At 37.3% G+C, this 20,687-nt stretch overlaps 1 protein-coding gene across 6 annotated transcripts in view; it reads left to right on the top strand.

The window, feature by feature from the left end:
* CFAP20DC (CFAP20 domain containing) overlaps positions 1 to 20,687 on the top strand; it is a 263,072-nt gene that overhangs the window by 191,931 nt on the left and 50,454 nt on the right. For all 6 annotated transcript variants that reach the window (XM_037799280.1, XM_037799284.1, XM_037799274.1 and 3 more), the window contains 2 exons: positions 4,540 to 4,743; positions 15,102 to 15,160. In XM_037799280.1, coding sequence (XP_037655208.1) covers positions 4,540 to 4,743; positions 15,102 to 15,160 — 263 coding nt within the window. The remainder of the gene's footprint in view (positions 1 to 4,539; positions 4,744 to 15,101; positions 15,161 to 20,687) is intronic.

Raw genomic sequence — 20,687 nt, 5'->3', positions numbered from 1 at the left:
ATCAGTTCTCCTTCTAGTATTATCAAGCCTCTCTGTGATTATTAATATTGTTCCTCCACACATGCTCTCTTATTTTATAGTTATTTATGGATCGTAGTTGTCCTGCTAGATTGTGAACCCTGTGAAAGCAGGAGGCACATTGTACTTGTCTTTGTAACTTCACTAGCTTAGAGTCCCAATAACATCTGCCAAAGGACATTTGAAAATGAACAACTGCCAAGTCTTCACGAGCAAAGGACTTGCTGGGGATCTGAGAACACCTGAATCGTATAACCATGAGCCCATTACCTCACTCCTAAAAGAAATCCAATTGAGAGTGTCTCCCCTCTTTCCTACATGGATATTTTGAGATTAAATTGGGTTACACCATGACATTTTGAGCCTCTCAGAATAGATAGAATTACATAAGGCACTTTGCCTCTCAGCAGTTGTGTAATTTTGTTAGATGACATCTTGTGCTGGAGTCTACTTTAATGTAAAGACTTTATTGCAAGCTTTCTTTTTTAAAAAAATTAATAAATAATTTTGTCTTTCTGGTGATTTTGAAATTGTAAAATGCATCAGGGAGCTAAGTTAATTACCTCTCTCTGACACCAGTTCTCTATTCATGACCCTAGAGAAAGTCACTTCCTTCTTCTCTCTGCTCATGTAGGCTGCCCCTTCCAGGATGTTTTCATAATACGTTTTACTATTCTATGAAGTAGAATCATGGAAATTTAGGGTTCTAAGCAAACTTAGTACCGGCAGAGCCTGGCACATATTAGGTCTCAATAAATGTTAGTGGAATAAATTAGTGAATCAATCAATCAATTTCCACTATTGTAGATGGTTCTAGTATTTTACCAAGTATTATCCCCAGCCTCAGCTTCAATACTGACAGTGGTAGGAAGAAGTCATTCCCTTTGAAGGACGTCAATAAATCTAATTACTATCAAATGCCACCTTAGACTTCTGCGACACTTTTCTGATTCTGCTGAGCAGTTAGTCCCTTCTTTGCTGCTTTCTTCAATCATCTTAGTCATATATCTGTTGTAGTATTGATCATGGTACATAATCATATCCTGTTATGTAATACCCGCTGTGTCTCCCTTTCTAGACTGTGAGCTCCATGAGAACAGAGATGTGTCTTATTTTCTTTGTGCTCCCAGCTCCTAGCATAATACAGAATGGGTGATGACTGGAAGGAAGAGGGCAGAGAAAAGGAAAGAATAATAACAACAGGGAGCACATGTTCTGATTGCCAACCAGTGGTCTCCTCAGAGGAAGGTATTCACCCCAGAAGGTGTGTACCTAAGACAATGCATTGGGATTCAGGAAGAAAACTTTAAAACCATACCTAAATTGGAAGATACAGATGCAGACATTTTCTAACACAAATGTGAATTAGAAGATGGAGTCCCCTAGCATAGCTGTTTGTGAGGTACTATGCTAAGCATTTGATATAATTTTATGTGGTCCATCAAAAGTCCCATAAGGTATATGCTATCATCTGCATTTTACAAATGAAGAAACTGAGGCCTAGAGAGGTTAGGTAATTTGCCCAACCACATATACAATAGATATATGAAAGAACTAGGGCCCAGACTCAGATCTGACGGCTTAACCACTGCCCCTTCTCTTGTATTTTTCTGCACTAGCACTTAGGGTTGTGCCTCAGGCACAAGACAGGCTTGTGGATTAAATAAATGAATTGCGTGGATGAATAGATCATAGTAAACACATATTAAGGTTATTTTTCTGAATAAAAATTGTGAAAATGAAAAAATTTCCTTTTTCATTTTAAAAGCATGTATTCGCAATGACAAGTCAAATATACTTATGTGTACCCTTAGAGTGTTTAGTTCTGTTTCTTGGCAGAGAAACTAAATAAAGGTTATGCCTGAAGTCAAGCAACTGGTATTCTCATTTTCACATCTTATTACCAATTGACTTTTTTTTTTAAAAAATTGAGGTATAATTGATACACCATAATATTCAGTCTTAAAGTATACCTTTTGGTGGTTTTCACTGTATTCACAAGGCTCTGCAGCCATCACCACTATTTAATTTCAGAACATTTTCATCAACCCATTAGCAGTCACTTCTCATTCTCCCCCTAACCCCAACCCATGGAAACCACTAATCTGCTTTCTGTTTCTATGGATTTTCCTATTTTGAACAATTACATATAAATGGAATCATACAATATGTAGCCTTTTGCATCTGGCTTCTTCATTTAACATAGCAATTTCAAGGTTCATCCACATTGTAGCATATAGCAGTACTTCCTTACTTTTTATGGCTGAATAATATTCCTTTGTATAGATATACCCTACTTTTTGGGTCTTACAAATAATGCTTGCTTTGAACGTTCATGTACAAGTTTTTGTGTGGACATATGTTTATAATTTTCTTGGGTAAAATCTAGGAGTAGAATTTCTGTGTCCTATAGTAACTCTATATTTAATTATTTGAAGAACTGCCAAACTGTTTTCCAAAGCAGCTGCACCATTTTACATTCCCACCTGCAGGGTTTGAGAGTTCCAATTTCTCCATATCCTCACTCAACATATCGTCTGTCTTTTTTGTTATAACCATCCTTATGGATATTAAGAATATCTCATTGTGGTTTTGATTTGCATTTCCCTGATGACTAATGATGTTGAGCATAGTTTCATTTGTTTTTTGCCCCCCCATTACTTCATTTGAATTTAAATTATTTCCATTTCCATTTTTTTCTTTAGTAAGTTAAGAATTTATTCATTGGAGTATGAATTATATTCTTTTTCTTGTCATTTCTGTTTTGCCCTGAAGAACTCTTATATACTCAGGAAATCTCCTACTAGAGATTGCATGGCCTCCCAGGGTACCGAGCTGCTAGTGCCATTAACTGTAAGGATTTAAGTGTGTTTTCACTGGCAACTTTCTGGAGAATCTCCACATTGCATTATTGGATAGCAAGCTTTCATAACCCCCAAATTATGAGAATGATAATGCTTTATTTAAAAAAATATTTTTTTTATTATTATAGGAACTCCAATAATTTGTTTTTCAAATTTATTGTTTCTTTTTACATCCTTTTGAGACAGAAAAGAAGAGAAGGGAGTAGCTGTCTTAAAGGGCACTTTCAGAAAGTAAGTGTGGAGGTTTGACTAGCTAAGGAACTCCAGTGTGTCTTGGGAAAAAAAAACTTTTTGAGCACAACCAATATTTCCAGATGTACAAGAAAATTTCAAAACTGCTTTTAAGTTATATGCCAGTCCTGGATATAAACCACACTGCTTATATGTGATGCTGCATTTTAGCAATGTTGAAATTAGCATTTGCTATCTAATTTAGCTTAGATAAAAGAAAAACAAAGGTCTTGAAAATGCCATATACCAATTTCTGAAATATGTCAATTTCAAATATTGAAAAAATATTAATTTTATCCTCTAAAGATGATTTGTTTGAAGTTTGTTTAAAAAGACAATATGTGCCTGACATGTTACATACACAATGTTGTCTGCATTAGTATAGATGTTTATTGTAACTGTGAGACCTTTCTGGCTTTCAAACCTCACGTTCCCATCTTATTTTCACATTGTATTTGACAGCTTTTAACAGCATTAGTCATTCTCAATCTTAGTGTAAACTGAATGTATTTGGTCACAATGTTCACAATGATGAAATTCATCAATTCCCTTATAAGCTGGACTTTTTAATGGAGAGTGATTTTTTTAAAAAAGCTGCTTTGAATTTTTGCATCAGCAAGGCCATGATTTCTCCTTTCTCCTCTGTGTTCAGTTGACTTCTGACTTCTCCCTGTGGCTTTCTCTGTGTGTCTGAATGTCATTCTGCCTATAAAAGACTCTAGTAATCCATAGTAAAACCCAACCCAATTCAGTTGGACCACACTTTGGCTGAAGTAACATCTTCAAGAGGTCCTGTTTACAATGGATCCACACCCATGGGACCAGAGGTTAGGCCATGAACGTGCCTTTTGTGGGGGAAATTATTCAAACCCCAACACTAGGCAATTCACAGATACTGGTTGAGCACCTACTGGGCACCACATATAGGAACAACATTGGGAGTAAAGACAGTCTGTCATGGTACCTGCCTTTGTAGAGCTGATAGTCTACCTGTGAACTCTGGAAACAGTTACATAACTGCAATTGTGTTAAGTGCTCAAAATGAGTGTGCATAACAGAGGAGCTGACTCTGCTTGCTGTTGTCAGAAAGGATTTATTTCCCTTTGGAAGTGACACAATTTGGGACCTGAAGGATACCTAGGAGCTAGCCAGAGCATGGTAAACAGAGGACTAGCATGTGCACAGGAACCAAGGCAGACACGAGTTTGATGCTTTTGAGGGCATTAATGAAGGACAGTGTGGCTGGCATGTTAGGAACAAAAGGATCAACATGTACAAGATGAGGCAGGTGGGATAGGCAGCATATAAAGGCTGCTGGGTCTCTATGACGGAGAGCTGTTGGAGAGGTTAAGGTGGCATTTGTTGATAGCCCATAAAAATCAAGAAATGCCAAGTGACACTTTGTCATTTTCTTCTCTCTGGTTAGGAATATGATTGGAGAAACTATCAGCCCAGTCAGATGAGTGAGTCCGAGTTGCAGATGCTGGCAAGCCTACGGCGGCAACAAAACGAAGAACTGGAGGATGCTGGGGCTCCCCATGGCTTGAGTGCATCCCAGGTTGACAACTGTAATGTCAGCATAAGTACCAGCAGTGACGACACAACCACCTGGAACTCCTGCCTGCCACCAGTGAGTCCCGGGCTCTGCATCTTTGTTTTATTGCCTTAAGGAGAAGCAAGCTTCTTTCTAACAAAGCCCAGCCTTGACTACAAGACCTAGGGCCAAAATGAGAATGCTCCCTGCAAGAACTATTCACAGCCCATTCTGAAATACAGTGTTTTAGCACTGGGGGCAAAAGTTAGAAGAAGACATTGCTTTTTCTTAAATCATCTTATTTCTTTTCAGAAAATATATGTTGTGAAGTATGTGATAAGACTATACATTGAAAGAAAAGAGAATAATTTTATCAAATACTCTGGGTATCCCATTGTATCCCCAGCTCCTAGCACAGACCCTGACACATAGAAGGGCCTTGATATTTGTTAAATAAAGAGTGAATGGACAGAACGGAAAAGACTATAAATACACTAAGTATTGCTCAGATATCAGGGCAGAAAAGAACCTTCCATAGAAGTCCCCAGATGCTTCCTGACTCCTCCCTGGGTCTAAAGGGCCATGATAGGTGCTGTGGATTCCTCAGAGACGTAGATTCCTGGGTATCTACACAGTTAAAGCACTCTTAAATATAACCTGTAATCCTCACAGTGGCCCAGCAGAGTAGTTTAGAGCAGCTCTTAGTCTCTCTGTTTTTCAGATGAAGAAACTGAAGCCTTGGACCAATTTTCCACCTGATCAGTGGTGGAGCCCTGACCACAGCCCAGTGTTTTCACTCAATGAGTTCTCCACAACACTATCCTCAAATATCTTATGATCTAATTGGAAAGACAATGCATGAACATCAACAGAACACTCCAGTACAGCACAAGAAATGTCATAAGGCAGAATAATAATTGTTATTATAAATAATGGTAATTAGTAATTAGAGCTACAATTCTTAAGCATTTAGAGACATTTAAGACCTCCATAGGCCCAAGGAGTGTTTACTTAAAAGGCCACATTCAACATCATGTCAAGTATATTAAGATACACTTTCATCCAGAAGTACATATAACTTTTTTACTATACCATTTTTGAAAGGACATTTAAAATTGTATAACTTTGACTCAAGGTTATATATAACTATATAAAGGTTGAGTTGAGATATAGTTAATAATGGGCAAATTATATTTTAGGTATTTAATTAAGCATTTTTTCCTTTTTATTTTGCAGTTTTCTTTTTGCCAATTTTTCTTTGTAGGTCATGGAAATTTCACAGGCTCTGGCATCTAATACTTCTCGTATGTTATCTGATAAGCACTATTTGAGTTCCCATTTTCCAAATGAGAAAATCAAGACTCTTAAGTAAAATAATTCAGATGTAGCTTAGCATATCACCATGTCTGAGCTCCTAACCACCATGATATATGACTTCTTGATACATAACTTAATTGTCAAATGAGTGCTATAGGATACCATGGAAGGTGAGATTTCTATGCTTTGGAGAGAGCTTATAAGTCTTGGGGAGAAAGGAGGAGTTCAAATTGATTCTTAAAAAGATGTGAAGGAAAAAAAATGATGTTAATTTTTCATTAGTGTTCTTTATCTTCCCTTTCCCAGCCCCCAGGTTTCTCTTTGCCTTCATTGTACTTCATTTAACAAAACTATTAAGCATACATATGGCCTGGAGCAGCAGCCTTGGTGTCAGAGTATCCACCCACCCAGCAAAAGTATCCCTGTGCTCTGGATACTCAGCTATCCTTATAGCCAGACTCCAGAAAGTAAGAGTCAGTTGCAGATTTCTGCCAATGCAATTTGCAACACAACTGAAACATTGCCTTTCTTATAAAATAATCCTCAGTAGTCATTTAAACCACAAGTAAGAAAGAAAACAGTGGCTTCCAGATCAAGCTCATTCTGTCGTGAAGTACCTCAGAGACCAACATTACAAAGGGCAAGCTGAGGAATGATTATTTATGGACTGAAAAGGCTGAACTTTTGGTTGCCCTGGATACCGTTTTCTCATCACTGTCCTGTTCTGGCAAGGACTAAAGTCTCCTGCATGAGAAAGACTCTGTTCTAAAAGTATATAGCCAGAAATAAACCATTGGTAATGAACTTAATAACCCCTCTATTTGACTAATTGAGAAATTGAAAACAGGCTATTCTTTTAAACAGAGAAAATATTGAAATATGAATACCTTTGGTATTCATACGATGTTATTATTGCATCAAATTCAGGCTATTCCAAAGTTGGAAATATCACCAACTGGAAAATCGCATGCCTTAATGAACTCTGCATCTTGTTGCTTGTGTACAGTTTAAGTAGAGCAATTTACAAGCCCCACTGTAGTCTGAGAGCTTGTGGCTTTCTCTTTAGAAGTTATGCAGGGACATAACTTAATAATTTTATTTACCACAATGATATTCTGAAGATTAATTAAGTATTGTCTTAATGCATTCACTATCCTTTGAGTACTGAAGGGTGTTAACAGAATATTATTTTAATATTAACACCCCACTAATAAAAGGAAAGGAAAATAATCATAGTTAATATAACTATGTAATGAAATGAGGGCATAGACCTGAGTATTTATAGGATGTTCAGAAACAATCAAGAAGTAATTAGTTTTATCATTTTTCCATACTATGAAAGTGAAGCAGGCCAGTGAATAATTTCAGGAACATCATCATACCCATCCTCCCTTCCAAATACCTGACACTCTTTTAGTTCTCCATAATTTCCTTGATAGAGCATTCCTTCAATGAATAGAATATTCGGATTCAGAAATGCAAGCTCTCTGTAAAATCTAGACCAATATTTCCACCTGCCTGCTGGGCAGCTTCACCTGGATTTTCCATGGCCACCCCAAGTTGATCATGCCTGATCTAAACTCATACCTTTCCTCCCTGCCACCCTCCTCCCCCCACATGCTCTTCTTGTATCTCAGTTAATGGTGCTACCATCCACCCTGGCACTCAAGCCAGAAATCTGAGGGACATCCTTACTCTTCCAAGTCCTTCATCCCCTATATCCACTTAGTTTCCAAATCCTAAAACTTCTCTCTCCTTTATATCTCTTAACTATTCCTTCCCAATGTCACAGCCTTGGCACTTTATTTTTTGCCTGAGTTCTTTGAGTCCTCTAGCCCCTCTCTGCCTCTGATCCAAGCACCCGTAGCTGGTGGTTAGGAGCATACACTCCAAAGTCCAGTTGCCAGTGCTCAAATCCAAGCCATGCCAAGCACTTGGAATCTGAGGCATAATAAGTATTTAATATAGATTAGTTATCATTATTCACATTAGTGATCTTTCTAAAGCCCAGATCTGATCTGATCTCCTCCCAACTTAAAGCCCTTCAGTGACTCTCCATTGCCTCCTGAGTCTGGCATACAGGGCCTTCCATGACCTGAGACCAGTCCCACTCTTCAGCCTCATCTCTCACTGTTCCTTACCTTTCACTCCATGCTGTAAAGCAGTTCATAATTCCCTAAATGCCCTATACACATATCCTTGTACTGGACTATCCCTTAAGACTTGGCTCCAAAGCCTTCTATAGCTCTTCTCCAGGCTTCACTGTGAAGGATATACCTTCCTTTCTGCTCCTAGAGCCAGGAATATCTCCATGATAATTTTCATCAGATGCTAGCATTACCAAGTGTGTGTTTCTGTCTCCCATTAACTTGTTTACACATTTTTTTTTTTTTTGGAGTGCTACAATTGCTATGGACTATGCTGAGTCCTGGAGATACAAATAAGTCTCCACCCAGTCATGAGATGTTCACAGTTCCAGAGGAAAGCAGAGAAGAAAACAGTTCACTGTAACTCAGGGTGGTAAGTGATCATAGAATACAGAGTTAGAGGAACACTTGAGAGGGAGGGAGCAATTAATTCTACCTATTAGGTTCAGAGACACTGTCACAGAGAAGGCAACAATTCAGCCAGAGCTCAAGAATGAGTGCAAGTTCATCTTGTAGATAAGAGGGGGAAAGAAATTCCACGTTCTGAAAAAAGAGAATTAGGCAGCTAAGTCGGAGGAGAGGAAGATGGAATTTGTCTTTTAGCAAGATAATCTCCTCTTAGTGCCTTTACTTCACCCCTCAGCTTGAGCAAGACTTAATATGAGTTTTGACTTCTGTCTTGCCATCACTACCCACTCCCCATCTGATATACATACAGCCAGAACTACTATATATTTTAGCTGTACGGTACAACTTGCCCATCACTAAATGAGCCAGGTCCTTTTTTCAGATCATGCTTTTGCTCATGTTCTTTCCTCAGCCTGGAATGCTCCTCCACCCCACCTCTCACCCCCTTCTCTACCTAGTACAGTTTTATGTGTTTTCAAAGGTCCAACTCAAAATGTTACCACTTCATAAAAACTTCCCCAACCCTCAACCAAACCTGAGCAGAATTATTTGCTTTCTTCTCTGGATTCCCATTTTCTTCAAGCCCTATTATACCACATACTCCACCCAACAACCATTTTTACCAATATTCCCCAGGCCTGAATGTGAGCTCCTTGAAGGCAGCACCGCAGTATTCTTTATAACTTCCATGCTGAGCAGAGAGCCTGGCAGAAGGTTGGCACACTATCATTGCAGATTGTCAGTTGTTCGTTGAATGAATCAATCAATAATATTTAAAAATCCCTTTTTTACTCTAAAATAAGGTAATTTTCATCAAAACTCCATAAAGACCATCAGGTATCCTTTGCTTAAATAAATCCTGAATGATGCAGGTAGTATTTTATATTCAAGTTTTGATAAATGGTTATTAAATAATACACACAAAGGGAAAATCTCCCTCGAGGCAGAGCTTGGTGACCAATGTAACAAAAGGAGATTTGGCAGGCCACATTCCGTCTAGCAGCTTTACCTAATGACTTCACACACAGTGCAGGCTAAAACCAGGAAGCCCACACAGAGTAAAATCCAAGAGTCTTTAGTAAAATCTATTGTGGTTGCCACAAGTGTTGATTCGTCTGCTTTCCTCAGCATCTGTACAGTTCAGAGTAATATGTACTGTTTAAAAGGTGTTTAGGTATAATAAATTAGTCATTTAAAAATGTAATTAAATGTAACCGTATTTCTCCTAGCAAATTGGCTTTTGTAGGCATTTCTTGCTAAATAAATCAAGCGCACTGAGAAATCCATTGGCCTTTGACAGAGTTTTCAAAGTTTCTAACTTAGAACCAAATTCAATTAAAACAATACTTTACAACTTCTGTGGAAACCAGGCTACAAGCTATCAGTTTGGGAGGGTTTCTGTTAGGAGTAGCCCTCATGAGATTTATTCAAAAACTGGGCTTTAGGCATACTCTGGAAGGGGGCTAGGAGTTAGTTATAATGGATTTTTAAGTGAATTTAATTTTGGTGAGGGATTTTGATTGACGATAGCATAAAACCATTTCTTGGTGTATGTCTGTATGTGTGCTTTTCTTTTTTAAGAAAAATGAAGAGTCATTAATGGGCATGGTGTCTTCATGTGGTGACCAAAACAATATGAGCTCTATCTAGACAAAGCCAACCTGGGCTCAAATCCCAGCTCGGCCACTTACTGGCATGAGCACCTGTAAAATGGGACTAATGAAAGGACCTTCCTCATAGTAGCATTGTGAGAATCAAATGAGTGCAGGGAATGTATATGCTCAGTTCCTGGCAGAGTAAACTCATGTTAATTGTAAATTGCTGCTCCCCCAAGGTTGTTCTCCTCGAGGGACTACTTGAGTGATCAAAAAGATTTCTAGAAAATATTCTCCCTTTTTATGACTACTGAGGGCTGTGAGAGTAGCCAGTGGTTCTGTTGTGTTTGTTTAGATGTGTGCTTAATCCAGACTGACCCCTCTCAGAGCTTTACAAAAAACTCTTAGCGTTTCATTGTTTCTGTCCCACCTCTTACCTAGATTCGAAAAAGGCATGCCTAATGTGCATGCTACCCAGTGAGCAGATGCCCCAAAGCCATTATTCCTTCAAGTTAAGAATTCCTATAACCTAATATCAAGCATTAAGTCTCTTCAGCTTGGAAAAAGGAAAAAAAGAAAGAAAAAAGCTTATCACATGCATCCATCAACATGGCACATTGCAGAGCATAATAACTAGGGAAAAATGACGCAAAATGCACTTAAAATTATAAGCATATGGTGAGGTTCTCAGACAAGTTATTTATGGTCTTGATTAACTTTCCAACATTATTGTCATTTTCATAGGTTTCACATAACAACATAAAAATATTGCCTTTACCTTTTAACAGGCAGGATTATCTTATCTCCTGTTCTTTTAGTTAGCCTTCACTTCTTTCCCTCACCCCCAAATTTCTAGCAGCTTGATCAATGAAAAGCAAAGCTGCTTCTGCTCAGTGGAACAGTAAATTTTTATGAGTGCTGTTTTCCTGGCGTTAGTACATAGCAACAGTGCCACCAAAAGGATGAGTTCCCTCGTTTCTAGGATCTGCTCCATTTCTTTGCTCAACAGCATGTCAGCGTTTTACATGATGGTTCTCAGCTGCTGTGTGTCCACTATATGATATGCTGGCATTTCAGGTTCTTTATAGTTAAAAAGTCTTGATTTTTTCCCATCTACAGATTCATTAGCTTCTCACCTCTCTTTAGGTGAGATGAGTTTTTTTTTAATCCTTGAACTACGAGGTAAGTAGTTGATTGTGCTAACTTGCAGGTAAATCAGATGAGCAGATGTTCTTATATAACTATAGGAATGATATACGAAAACTAATATTAGAGTCAGTGTAATATCTATGCTGTCAGGAGGAAATATTGAAATGTGCAATTTGTTCTGTGTTTAGTGACTATGAAAGTCATCCCGTGAAATAAACTTGTCCTATTCTCAGAGTACTTTTATATCTTTTTGTCCCAAATTTAGTGATTGGCAAAATTTATTTTCTTTAATTTTAAATATATAGTGACATCATAAGAATGAAATAAAATAAATTTAATATATAGTAAGAAGGTAGTCATATATTTCAAACAAATGTATTTCAGGGTCAATTTTTTTTTCTTGCCATAAACTGAACTGATTTTGTCATGTTCATTATTCAGAAAATTAGGAATTCACCCCTCTAGGTGAACTTTGAACTGAATTGACCACTATAATGGTGGTTCAGAGGGTGAGCTGTAGAATCAGACTGCCTGGGTTCAAATTCTGGCTCCACTGTTTCCTGGCTGGCATGACCTTGGTTTAACACCCAGTGTCTGAATTTCCTCTTCTGTTGGATGGAGTTGTTAATCCTATTTCATAGGGTTGCTGTGAGGATCAAATGAGATAATAGTATCTGTAAAGAATTTAGCACAGAGTAAGTGTTCAATAAATATCAGTTACTGCTATCATTATTATTGTCATTGTTATTTGTAGATATTGGTTGCATCCCTTTGCCTCTTCTTACAGTATTCTCTAGATATTACTGATTACCAAAATTAAGGGGAAATGATTAAATTTTATTTATTTTTTGCTGCTGGTGCTTTCATAGGATGTTGCCCAGAGGTTTACTGCTGCAAACCCATTTGTGCCTGGTGACATCTGGCTTCAGACAGCTGGTCACATGGGCCTTCCCTGTGTCCTGAGAGCTTTTAGAAACCATTAGGTACTTTCACATTCATTCTGATTGGACTGAGGAAAACAAAAAAAGACCAGGTCCATGTGAAAGCTCTACCTTTTCAAAGCATCAAAAGAAAGTTCTAGAAGCTGAAATATCTTGAAGGAGCTTTTTTAGCTGCATCATTGCTGTAATCACTTCCTGCCCCTGAGTCTGATTATGAAATTGGGAGAGAGATACAGAGAAAGGGAATCAGGAGCCACCCAATCTTGTATGATACCCACTCCCAAGCAAGTCTTGCATTCTTTCCCAACTGAGACATTATAGCAGGGTTCCTTTACATTTATAAGTTAGAAGGCTCTGCCACAATATGTATTATTAAATTTGGACATTATATATGGCATTTTAAATGAAAAAAAAAAATTAGTAACAACTTGGTAGTTAGTGCTCAATAGAAGACTTAAGTCAAGGAGCCAGGGTTTCAGACCAAATTCCATTACCTTACAATTATTTTAACTGAAGTTTTCAGTTCACCTTTCTTTCTGTTCAAATCAGCAGTCCTTAACTACTTTGAAACATTCCCATTGGTTATAATTTTATTTTCTAATACTTAAAAACGAGTATGAATGTGACTAGTTTATTGATTGCATTCTTAATTTTTTAGTCCTTGTATCATGGAATCTGTTCTATAGAAATGTGAGCAAAGACAGAAGAGGATCCCATCTGGATAGTCTGATTAAGTGGCTGCTGAGTCACAGACAAGAGAAAAGTATAACCATTCTGTTCTCCAGGGGATGGAGAGAGTCATTTGAAAAGGGGGTGGGGGACAAGTGTAAATGGAAGTAATGGTATAAAATAAAGAATATGGAAATTTGGCTGAATATCAGGTATGTGATGCTTAGAGAATTATGGAAATGCCTCTGAAAATAAATAGGTGAGGTCCTTTCACTAGAGGCCTGAAATACTGGATGAATACCAATGAATTTATAATTGGGAGTATTTCTGCATCAGTGTGAGTTGGTCTAGAGAACTGGGCCCTTTGCTTGCTAATTTATTTTTTGCCTTGAAATAATAAAGCCTAAATCATAGAACTAAATTTCACTTGCAAATTGCTGAAAGTCTTATTTCTCTAGTGAGATCAAATATGTCTTATGACATGTTTTTCCTTCCACTGTTTTCCCAGCTGTTGTTTCTTATTACTGAAATGGTGATGCATTGATATTGGTTCAATTACCCAAGTATCTGAGTACATTTAAATTCATGGTGCATCACAGGTAGTCAGGCTGCGTGTGATTATTAGATGGGCTGTGTGATTTAAATTAAAGGAACACTTCCAAGAGATTACGTATAGAGGAAGACAGTTTACTCTGAAGAATTCCCATCACCCACATCATTAATATTTTAGAGCACATTCAAATAAGGAATATGTGGAAAATAAGGAATAGCTGCCCTGTTTACACAGGCACAACTTCTACACCGTTTTCCTCAATTGGGGTCAGCTGTGTGGGTCCACATTAAGGATAAGAAGCCTTAACACCACTGGATAAAGAAATAACTAAAGCCCTTTGGATGCAATTCAAAAATGTGTACAAAATTCCAATTTGTGATAAATAGAGCTTAAAAAGTAAATGTTAAAAATGATTTTCATATTAGACTACATGCTTGTTAACCACATGGAAAAACTACCTTGAGTTGACATTCAAAAAGAGAATTTATATCAAATATAATGGAACTTTCTCCCTTTACAGAACAACAAAAAAAAAGTAAGTTCCATTGGAAGCAGGTGTTTAAGGCAGGCTCCATGGCCTGTAGTTGTTTAGCTATGTTTTGGAATAGACAGTAGTAGCTTAAAGGCTTCTTGTGGGGGGTGTTTTAATTTCCTGGACTGCTCAAGCAAATACCGTGAAATGGGTTGGATTAACCTGTGGGAATTTATTTGCTAACGGTATGAGGCTGGGAAAGAGTCCAAATCAAAGTGTCATCAAAGTAATGCTTTCTTCCCAGCTGGGCCAGCTGCTGGCCATCCTTGGTCCTTAGCTTGTCGCATGGCAAGACACATGGCGGCCTCTCCTGATCTCTCCCTTCTCTTCCGGATTCCATTGATGTACAACTTGTTGCTTCCTGTGGCTTCCTCTCCCATGTCTAAATTTCATACTGCTTATAAAGGACTTCAGTAATAGGATTAACACCTATCCTGATCAGGCTGGACCACATCTTAACTGAAGTAACCTCACCAAAAGCTCCTACTTGTAATGGGTTCACACCCACAGGAAAGGATTAACTTTAAGAAATGTTTTTCTGGGGTACATGCAGCTCAAAACTAACAGAGGGTTGGGGGGGATGAGATTTCACATTTTCATTGAGTATTAGCATCACTATTTTTAGCTCATTGATGAATGCTTGAGGTTTTATTATACACTTTAGGAAAATGACCACCTGACCTGAGATCTACATGTGTTGTTTTCATTAATGATAATAGAAGCTATCTTTGGAAACTTACTAAAATTGAGACAGAAATATATTTTCTATCTCTCTAAGTCTCTGGGTTATTGCTGATGCTTGCTATGAAGCATTAGTTCCATGAGTTGTCTAGTTTTGCTTTGCAGTATCTGGAATTACCAACCAATATTAGTAGCATAAAAATTCCACAGAGTGAAGGACTTCAATATATGAACTTATTGCATCATAAATGCAGTCGAGTCCAATGACTGGCCATTAAAATCACCTGTGTTTTATCATTGACCTCTCTATCATTTGCTAGATCTTCTGTAAAATAAAACTAGCCCTTTCTTGTGGGGTGTTGCTCAGGAAGAAGCTACAGTAATGAAAGTGTATGTGAACATATACATAAAGAGTGTTGTGCTGCATTAGGACCTCACAGACATTTTAATTGTCTCTTACAGCCTGTCAATCAGGGTCGTCACTACCAGAAAGAAATGAATCCGCCTTCTTCTAATCCCCGGTAAGAATCATTAATAAGCTAAATGATTTTTTTTTTTTAAAAAGATAATATTGAATGTGCATTTTTCTCAATTTAATGAAATTGTTTCCCAAAACTTCCAAAGATCTTCCAAAGTTCTTTTCTCAGTTATCTCTTCTTGTACAGACTGTGGTGCAGTGGTTAACAGGCTACCTAGATTTAAACAGTTTACCTCTTACCAGCTGTGGGACTTTGAGCAATCCATTTAACTCAAGGTAATTCCATATCCCGTAGGCGGGGATAATAGATAATAATTACCTCCTAGCATGTTTGTGAGGCTCAAATGAACCAATGCATGAAAAATTCTTAGCACAAATCCTGGCATATAGCGAGCGCTCGCAAAGTGTTGAATACATTCATTATTGTTCTATTCACATTTTATGTGTCGTATGTTTTCAATGTACAACTTTTTTGTATAATATTCTACCTTGAAATTTATCAAGATGGCTTATTGTGAGTTCAAATGGCCATTCTCTTTGTTTATAATTTCAAAATTTTATACTTTCAAAATAATTTTTACTTCAAAAATGTCATGTGAGTTCTCTGTTAATATAGAAAAACTTCATACTCCTTAGGTACAAGCAAATCTGAATGCAAGTTTTGAACTATGTGTAGTATTATATGGCTTTCTAATAAATTTGGTTACATAAGCTAGTTTATCAGTATAAATCAGCATCACTTTATCATCATTTATTATTATACACTAGAAATGTATTGAAAAGTCAGTCTATCTTGGGTTCCACCCACAGGGTCTTAGTTACTATAGTGCTAAATGCATATATTTGTCAAATTATCTCACCCTGAGCTGTGGGTTGCGCCATGGAATGGACCAAAACCAAAGATAGCATTGTAGCTCCAGCTCCAGGGTTATGGCATTTATTATACCGTGTCTGAGTTAAGACTCTTTGGTTGCACATTACATAAACAACTTAGCCAGGCAGTATCCTTGCTCTCTCTTTCATCTCTGCTTGCTTTCTTCTGCTCTCTAAGAACCTGCTTTCTCTGCTTCCTAGTCCACGTTTGGCCGGATATGGCTGTCTTACAGCTCTTGAGTTTACATATTACAGTTCAAAGTACATGCTGAGGCTGACAGGCAATGTCTGAATCCCTATTCCTACTTTCCAGGAGAGAGAATGTGATTGGCCTAGCTTCTTGGGTCAAGTATCCGCTTCCAATGAACAGCTAACCAAGTGATGTAAAACTAACATAACTGCCAAGAGACCACTTACATGTTTACAGGATTTTTAATGGGACCCAAAATACTCATGACATAGGTGGAATAAATGTTCTTTATTAATAATCTCTTCTAGGTATTCCTGGTTTTTACACCTGATCTGGTCATTCTTTCATGTTACCTAATAGGGGGAATTATCACTATCATAAATAGATGTACTAAGGAGTTCAAAATTGAGATTATAATTTGAGCATATATAAAAAAAAGCTGTTTTAACATTGTTAAAATCTGTTATCTCTTGCTCTTGAAATCTGGCTGCTAATCTAGATTTAACTCATAAACTCTTGTTTTCTATTTATGAGTAAACATTTAAGTTAACTGGAAATGCAACGTTGGTCCAAATTATAACAGATTCAGATTTCTAGTGTGAACAAATGAAAGCTAGAAAGCTGTGCGAGAAAGTGGTGCCCTCTATTGCAATGATAGGAGAAAGGGGACCTAATTCTGCCACTAACTCAGTATTTGATTTCAGACAAACCTCTCAACCGCTCCAGACCTCATTGAATAATATGAACACCTTCATCTAAAAAATAAAGGGTTTGAGTTCCATGCACTCTGCATTCATTTTCAGTTTTATGATTCTGTGACTTTGATGAGACTAATTATATACTTTACATAGAAAAATCAGTCCCACCATTTAAAGGTCACACTACTTATTTTTATCTCCCTGCCCTGTATAGAAAACATACTTCATAAATATTCTTTGAATGAATGAATATTTATAGGTGTAGTAGTATGAGATTTTAAATATCCCTTTAAAATATGATTTCCAAAGACAGAATATCATAAAGATAAAATAAGGAAAACTCACTAACTAAACACCAACTAAAATAAGGAAAATTCACTAATTTGTATATATAAATATAAACAATATTTTATATAAACAATTAAATAGTCATTCATTTAGGAAAAATTAGTTTACATTTTCACATATTGAAACAAAAAGTCTAATTTTCTAAAGGACAAAAAAGATGCTATCAACCCCATTTGCCAGCAGTTTATACACCAGTTTCCTAGAAAAGTTTTATATAGCTAATCAGAAAACCATACATGGCTGGCTTTTGGTTCATAAATCCAGAAGCTTGAAGAATTGGCAGGAAAGCATTATTGGGCCATAAATAAAAAAGATGATAAAATTATGAGATCAGCATATATCATCATATAAAAATGGGATAAATTGAATCATGTAATACACAAAATTTAACTTAAAATCAAAAGCTGTGATTCTGCTTAAGATTTGCATTTATTGTATTTCTTACAAATCATATCCATGCTTTAGACCCCAAAATGCAGAACTTTAAAGTTAAAGGATAATGATCATTAATATGAAAAAATATATAAGGAACAAGAAGGTAAGTCTCTAAATCTACCCTTTTGGTTAAGCAAGTATCATGAATCCTGGATTGAAAGTTCAGCATATGGAGGCTGTGACAAAATGAAAAGCAGATGGTCTCTTGATTTCCTAAATGATATGTGGTTATAGTCAGAATGTTCCATACATGGCAGCGGTGTGGGGAGACGGGTGCCTGGATGTCCACTGAGAGGAGACCACAGTGGTATCCATTTTGGAGGTGAAATGAATACATTTAGCTTCAGTGAAATATCTGCCACTACTCTGCAGACCTAAGAACCTAAGATTTTTAATTTCATAGACTCGTATTCTTATATATGTATCTATTTAGAGGCAGCTTTTCAATTAGCTTCATTAATGTATCAGAACAGCCAATATCCCCAAAGTCCTTCATTTACATTTTATTCTGGGAAGATTTTTATTTTTGCAACATAATACCTTGTTAGTTTTGTGTATTTAGGATTAAAATTAAAGATAGAAAGAGAGTATACAATCCACAAAGCAGGTAAATTTGGGTTTTGAAGAATTGACTCTAGGATGAAAATAGCGAAAACACTGCATGTATTGATATTTTTTTTCCTCATAGTAAAATACTTCACTTGCACTCGCAGGGAAGTGCTTGACATTGGATTAGGGTGGGATACAACAGTAACCATTTTCCTGAAAAGTTTACAATCTAGGAATTGAAGTATATATGATTCACCTCATGATAATCCCTTGAGGGTCTGGATTTGCAACAAAGCCATTTCCCTTACATTGTTAGGCATAGGTGTGATATCTCCCATTATTTTTTCCTAGCATACTGACTGATATTTAAGCAGCATCTCTGAATCTGGGGCCCTTGCCTTCAGCATCCGATACCACCTCTCGGGGCACTGACAGCCTCTACGACAAGGTGCAGAAATGGCTAACATAATCTAATACAATTTAAACGAGTATGGGGTAGGAGGAAACAATTTCACAGTTCATTCATGTTGAGAAATGTTTCCTAACATGTAAACTTAACATGCTGCCAAACGGAGCAAAATGGATGCCTTTTGCAGCCTACAGTCATTTATTTTTAAATGCCAGTTATTAGTGTGCGGGGTTTAGAGCTGTCCCTTAGGCACATCTATTTATATGTTTATTTAGAGTCTTCAGAACGGCTCAAGATGTTTTTTGCTCAGGAATGGGTTTTGTGAAATAAGCTGTGATTATGTTCTGGTTGTCTGTTCATGTGGATGGAGTCGAAAACCAGTCTTTCTTTTTCAAGTGATGATTATACTTGCTATTTTCGCAACTCATTGGAAAATTAGGGAGAATAGGGAATGTAGTCAAAGGCTCTGTAAGGTTCTAAATGTTTATGGAAACAAATAATATAGAAAGTAATTCCAGAATGCCCAAGCAGTAAGGAATGGCATGATTTCCTAAAATGTTTGCTTTTGATTTATCATTTATCTCTATTTTTTTTCTAAATGTCACAGCAGATTGTGTTAGGGCTTGAATCCTTTGCGGCTTTGCCACGTGTTTGGGTGATATACACATACTTATAACTATAATTATCTGATAAAGCCCTGCAGACTTTGACAAATGATTAATAACCACTGCCCTCAGTTCACGCTGGCTCAGCCAGGCTGACTGAGGCAAGCTGGCCTGTCGTCATAACCTACATGCACCACGCTGGACTGATGACCGTGGAATCATTTTTCTTGTTCCTCCAATTGTCAGCACTCAGAGAGCTAGCCAACCCGATGTGCTTCTCCTCTATTGCTTTACCTTCTTTTTCCTCCTGACACTAAAGACATAAAATATATAAATAATTAAAATTAAATACAGAACTCACATCATCTTCTACTTCAAACACTTCAAATTTGATCATCTTCAAATTTGGACCATTTAGAAATAAGTAAGTCAGATTTTTAAGAGAAGCATAACATATATTCCTCCTTCAGACCAAGGTATGATAGGATTTCCTTATTCACTAAGCAAGCATTTAGTTACTCTAAATGCAGTGTCATTCTTGTTCCCTGTTATCTGGATTTTTGCATTAAATCTTAAGTGATTGGTTCATAAAACTGAAGGCCTCAACTTTCATTTTTATTTCATCATTTCTCTTGCTGGACTTAACCAGGAAAAAAGATACCAGTACCTCACATTCCACAGTTCCATTTCCACAAGTTCATACCTGCCCTTCGAGGGCAGTGTCCATCTTCAGAACGAACAGGCCTGGTTCAAAGCTCCTGGCTGAAGACCTATCAGTCTGTTCTCCAAGCTCAATGAGGGTGGCGTGGTGTCTCCCTCCTCCCTGTGTTCAGCCCTTGACTGTCAGGAGCAGGAGCTCCATCAGCATTTGAATCAAGCGAGGGAGTGAGTAGTGTTATGCCCAGATGCCATGGAGAAATGAAGATCTTCATCCTGAATGTTAACTAGTTAAATTTCAGATTTTTTTCCTGTGTCTTTGCGAGAATTGCCCTTTCCTTTTCTGGGAATAGGACAATGGTATTGCTTTATTAGCAACCAGGTTACATTTGTGTTTTTATGAGACAACCTCATTTAGACAGAGTTTAAATCTAATTTCCATGCACGTTCCACTGTCTGCCAGCCCACATATGGTAACCTGTGGAATGGTCCTGATTGTTAATGCACAGTATTTAAAATAATACCTTCCAATGCTTTCTGTATTCTAATGACTCTCAGATTTATATCTCCTGCTCCTCCTCTGAATTCCAGACTCACCTATCCAGCTGTCACTTTGACAGGTATCCACATGGATATCTAATCATATTTCAAATCCAAGCATTCAAAATGTAACTTGATTTTCCCCCCACAACCCTGTTCTTTCTTCAGTTTTCCCCAACTCTGACAACGCCACCATCATCTCCCTTTGCTCAAGCCAAAGACCAAGAGCAAGCTCTTGTTTCTCCCTCTACCCCACCCACATGTCC

Source organism: Choloepus didactylus, chromosome 1 (assembly GCF_015220235.1).
Source record: "Choloepus didactylus isolate mChoDid1 chromosome 1, mChoDid1.pri, whole genome shotgun sequence".
In the NCBI taxonomy this organism is placed as follows: domain Eukaryota; kingdom Metazoa; phylum Chordata; class Mammalia; order Pilosa; family Megalonychidae; genus Choloepus; species Choloepus didactylus.
Note: the sequence above shows the minus strand (reverse complement) of the source record. Positions and strands in the feature narration are given on the sequence as shown.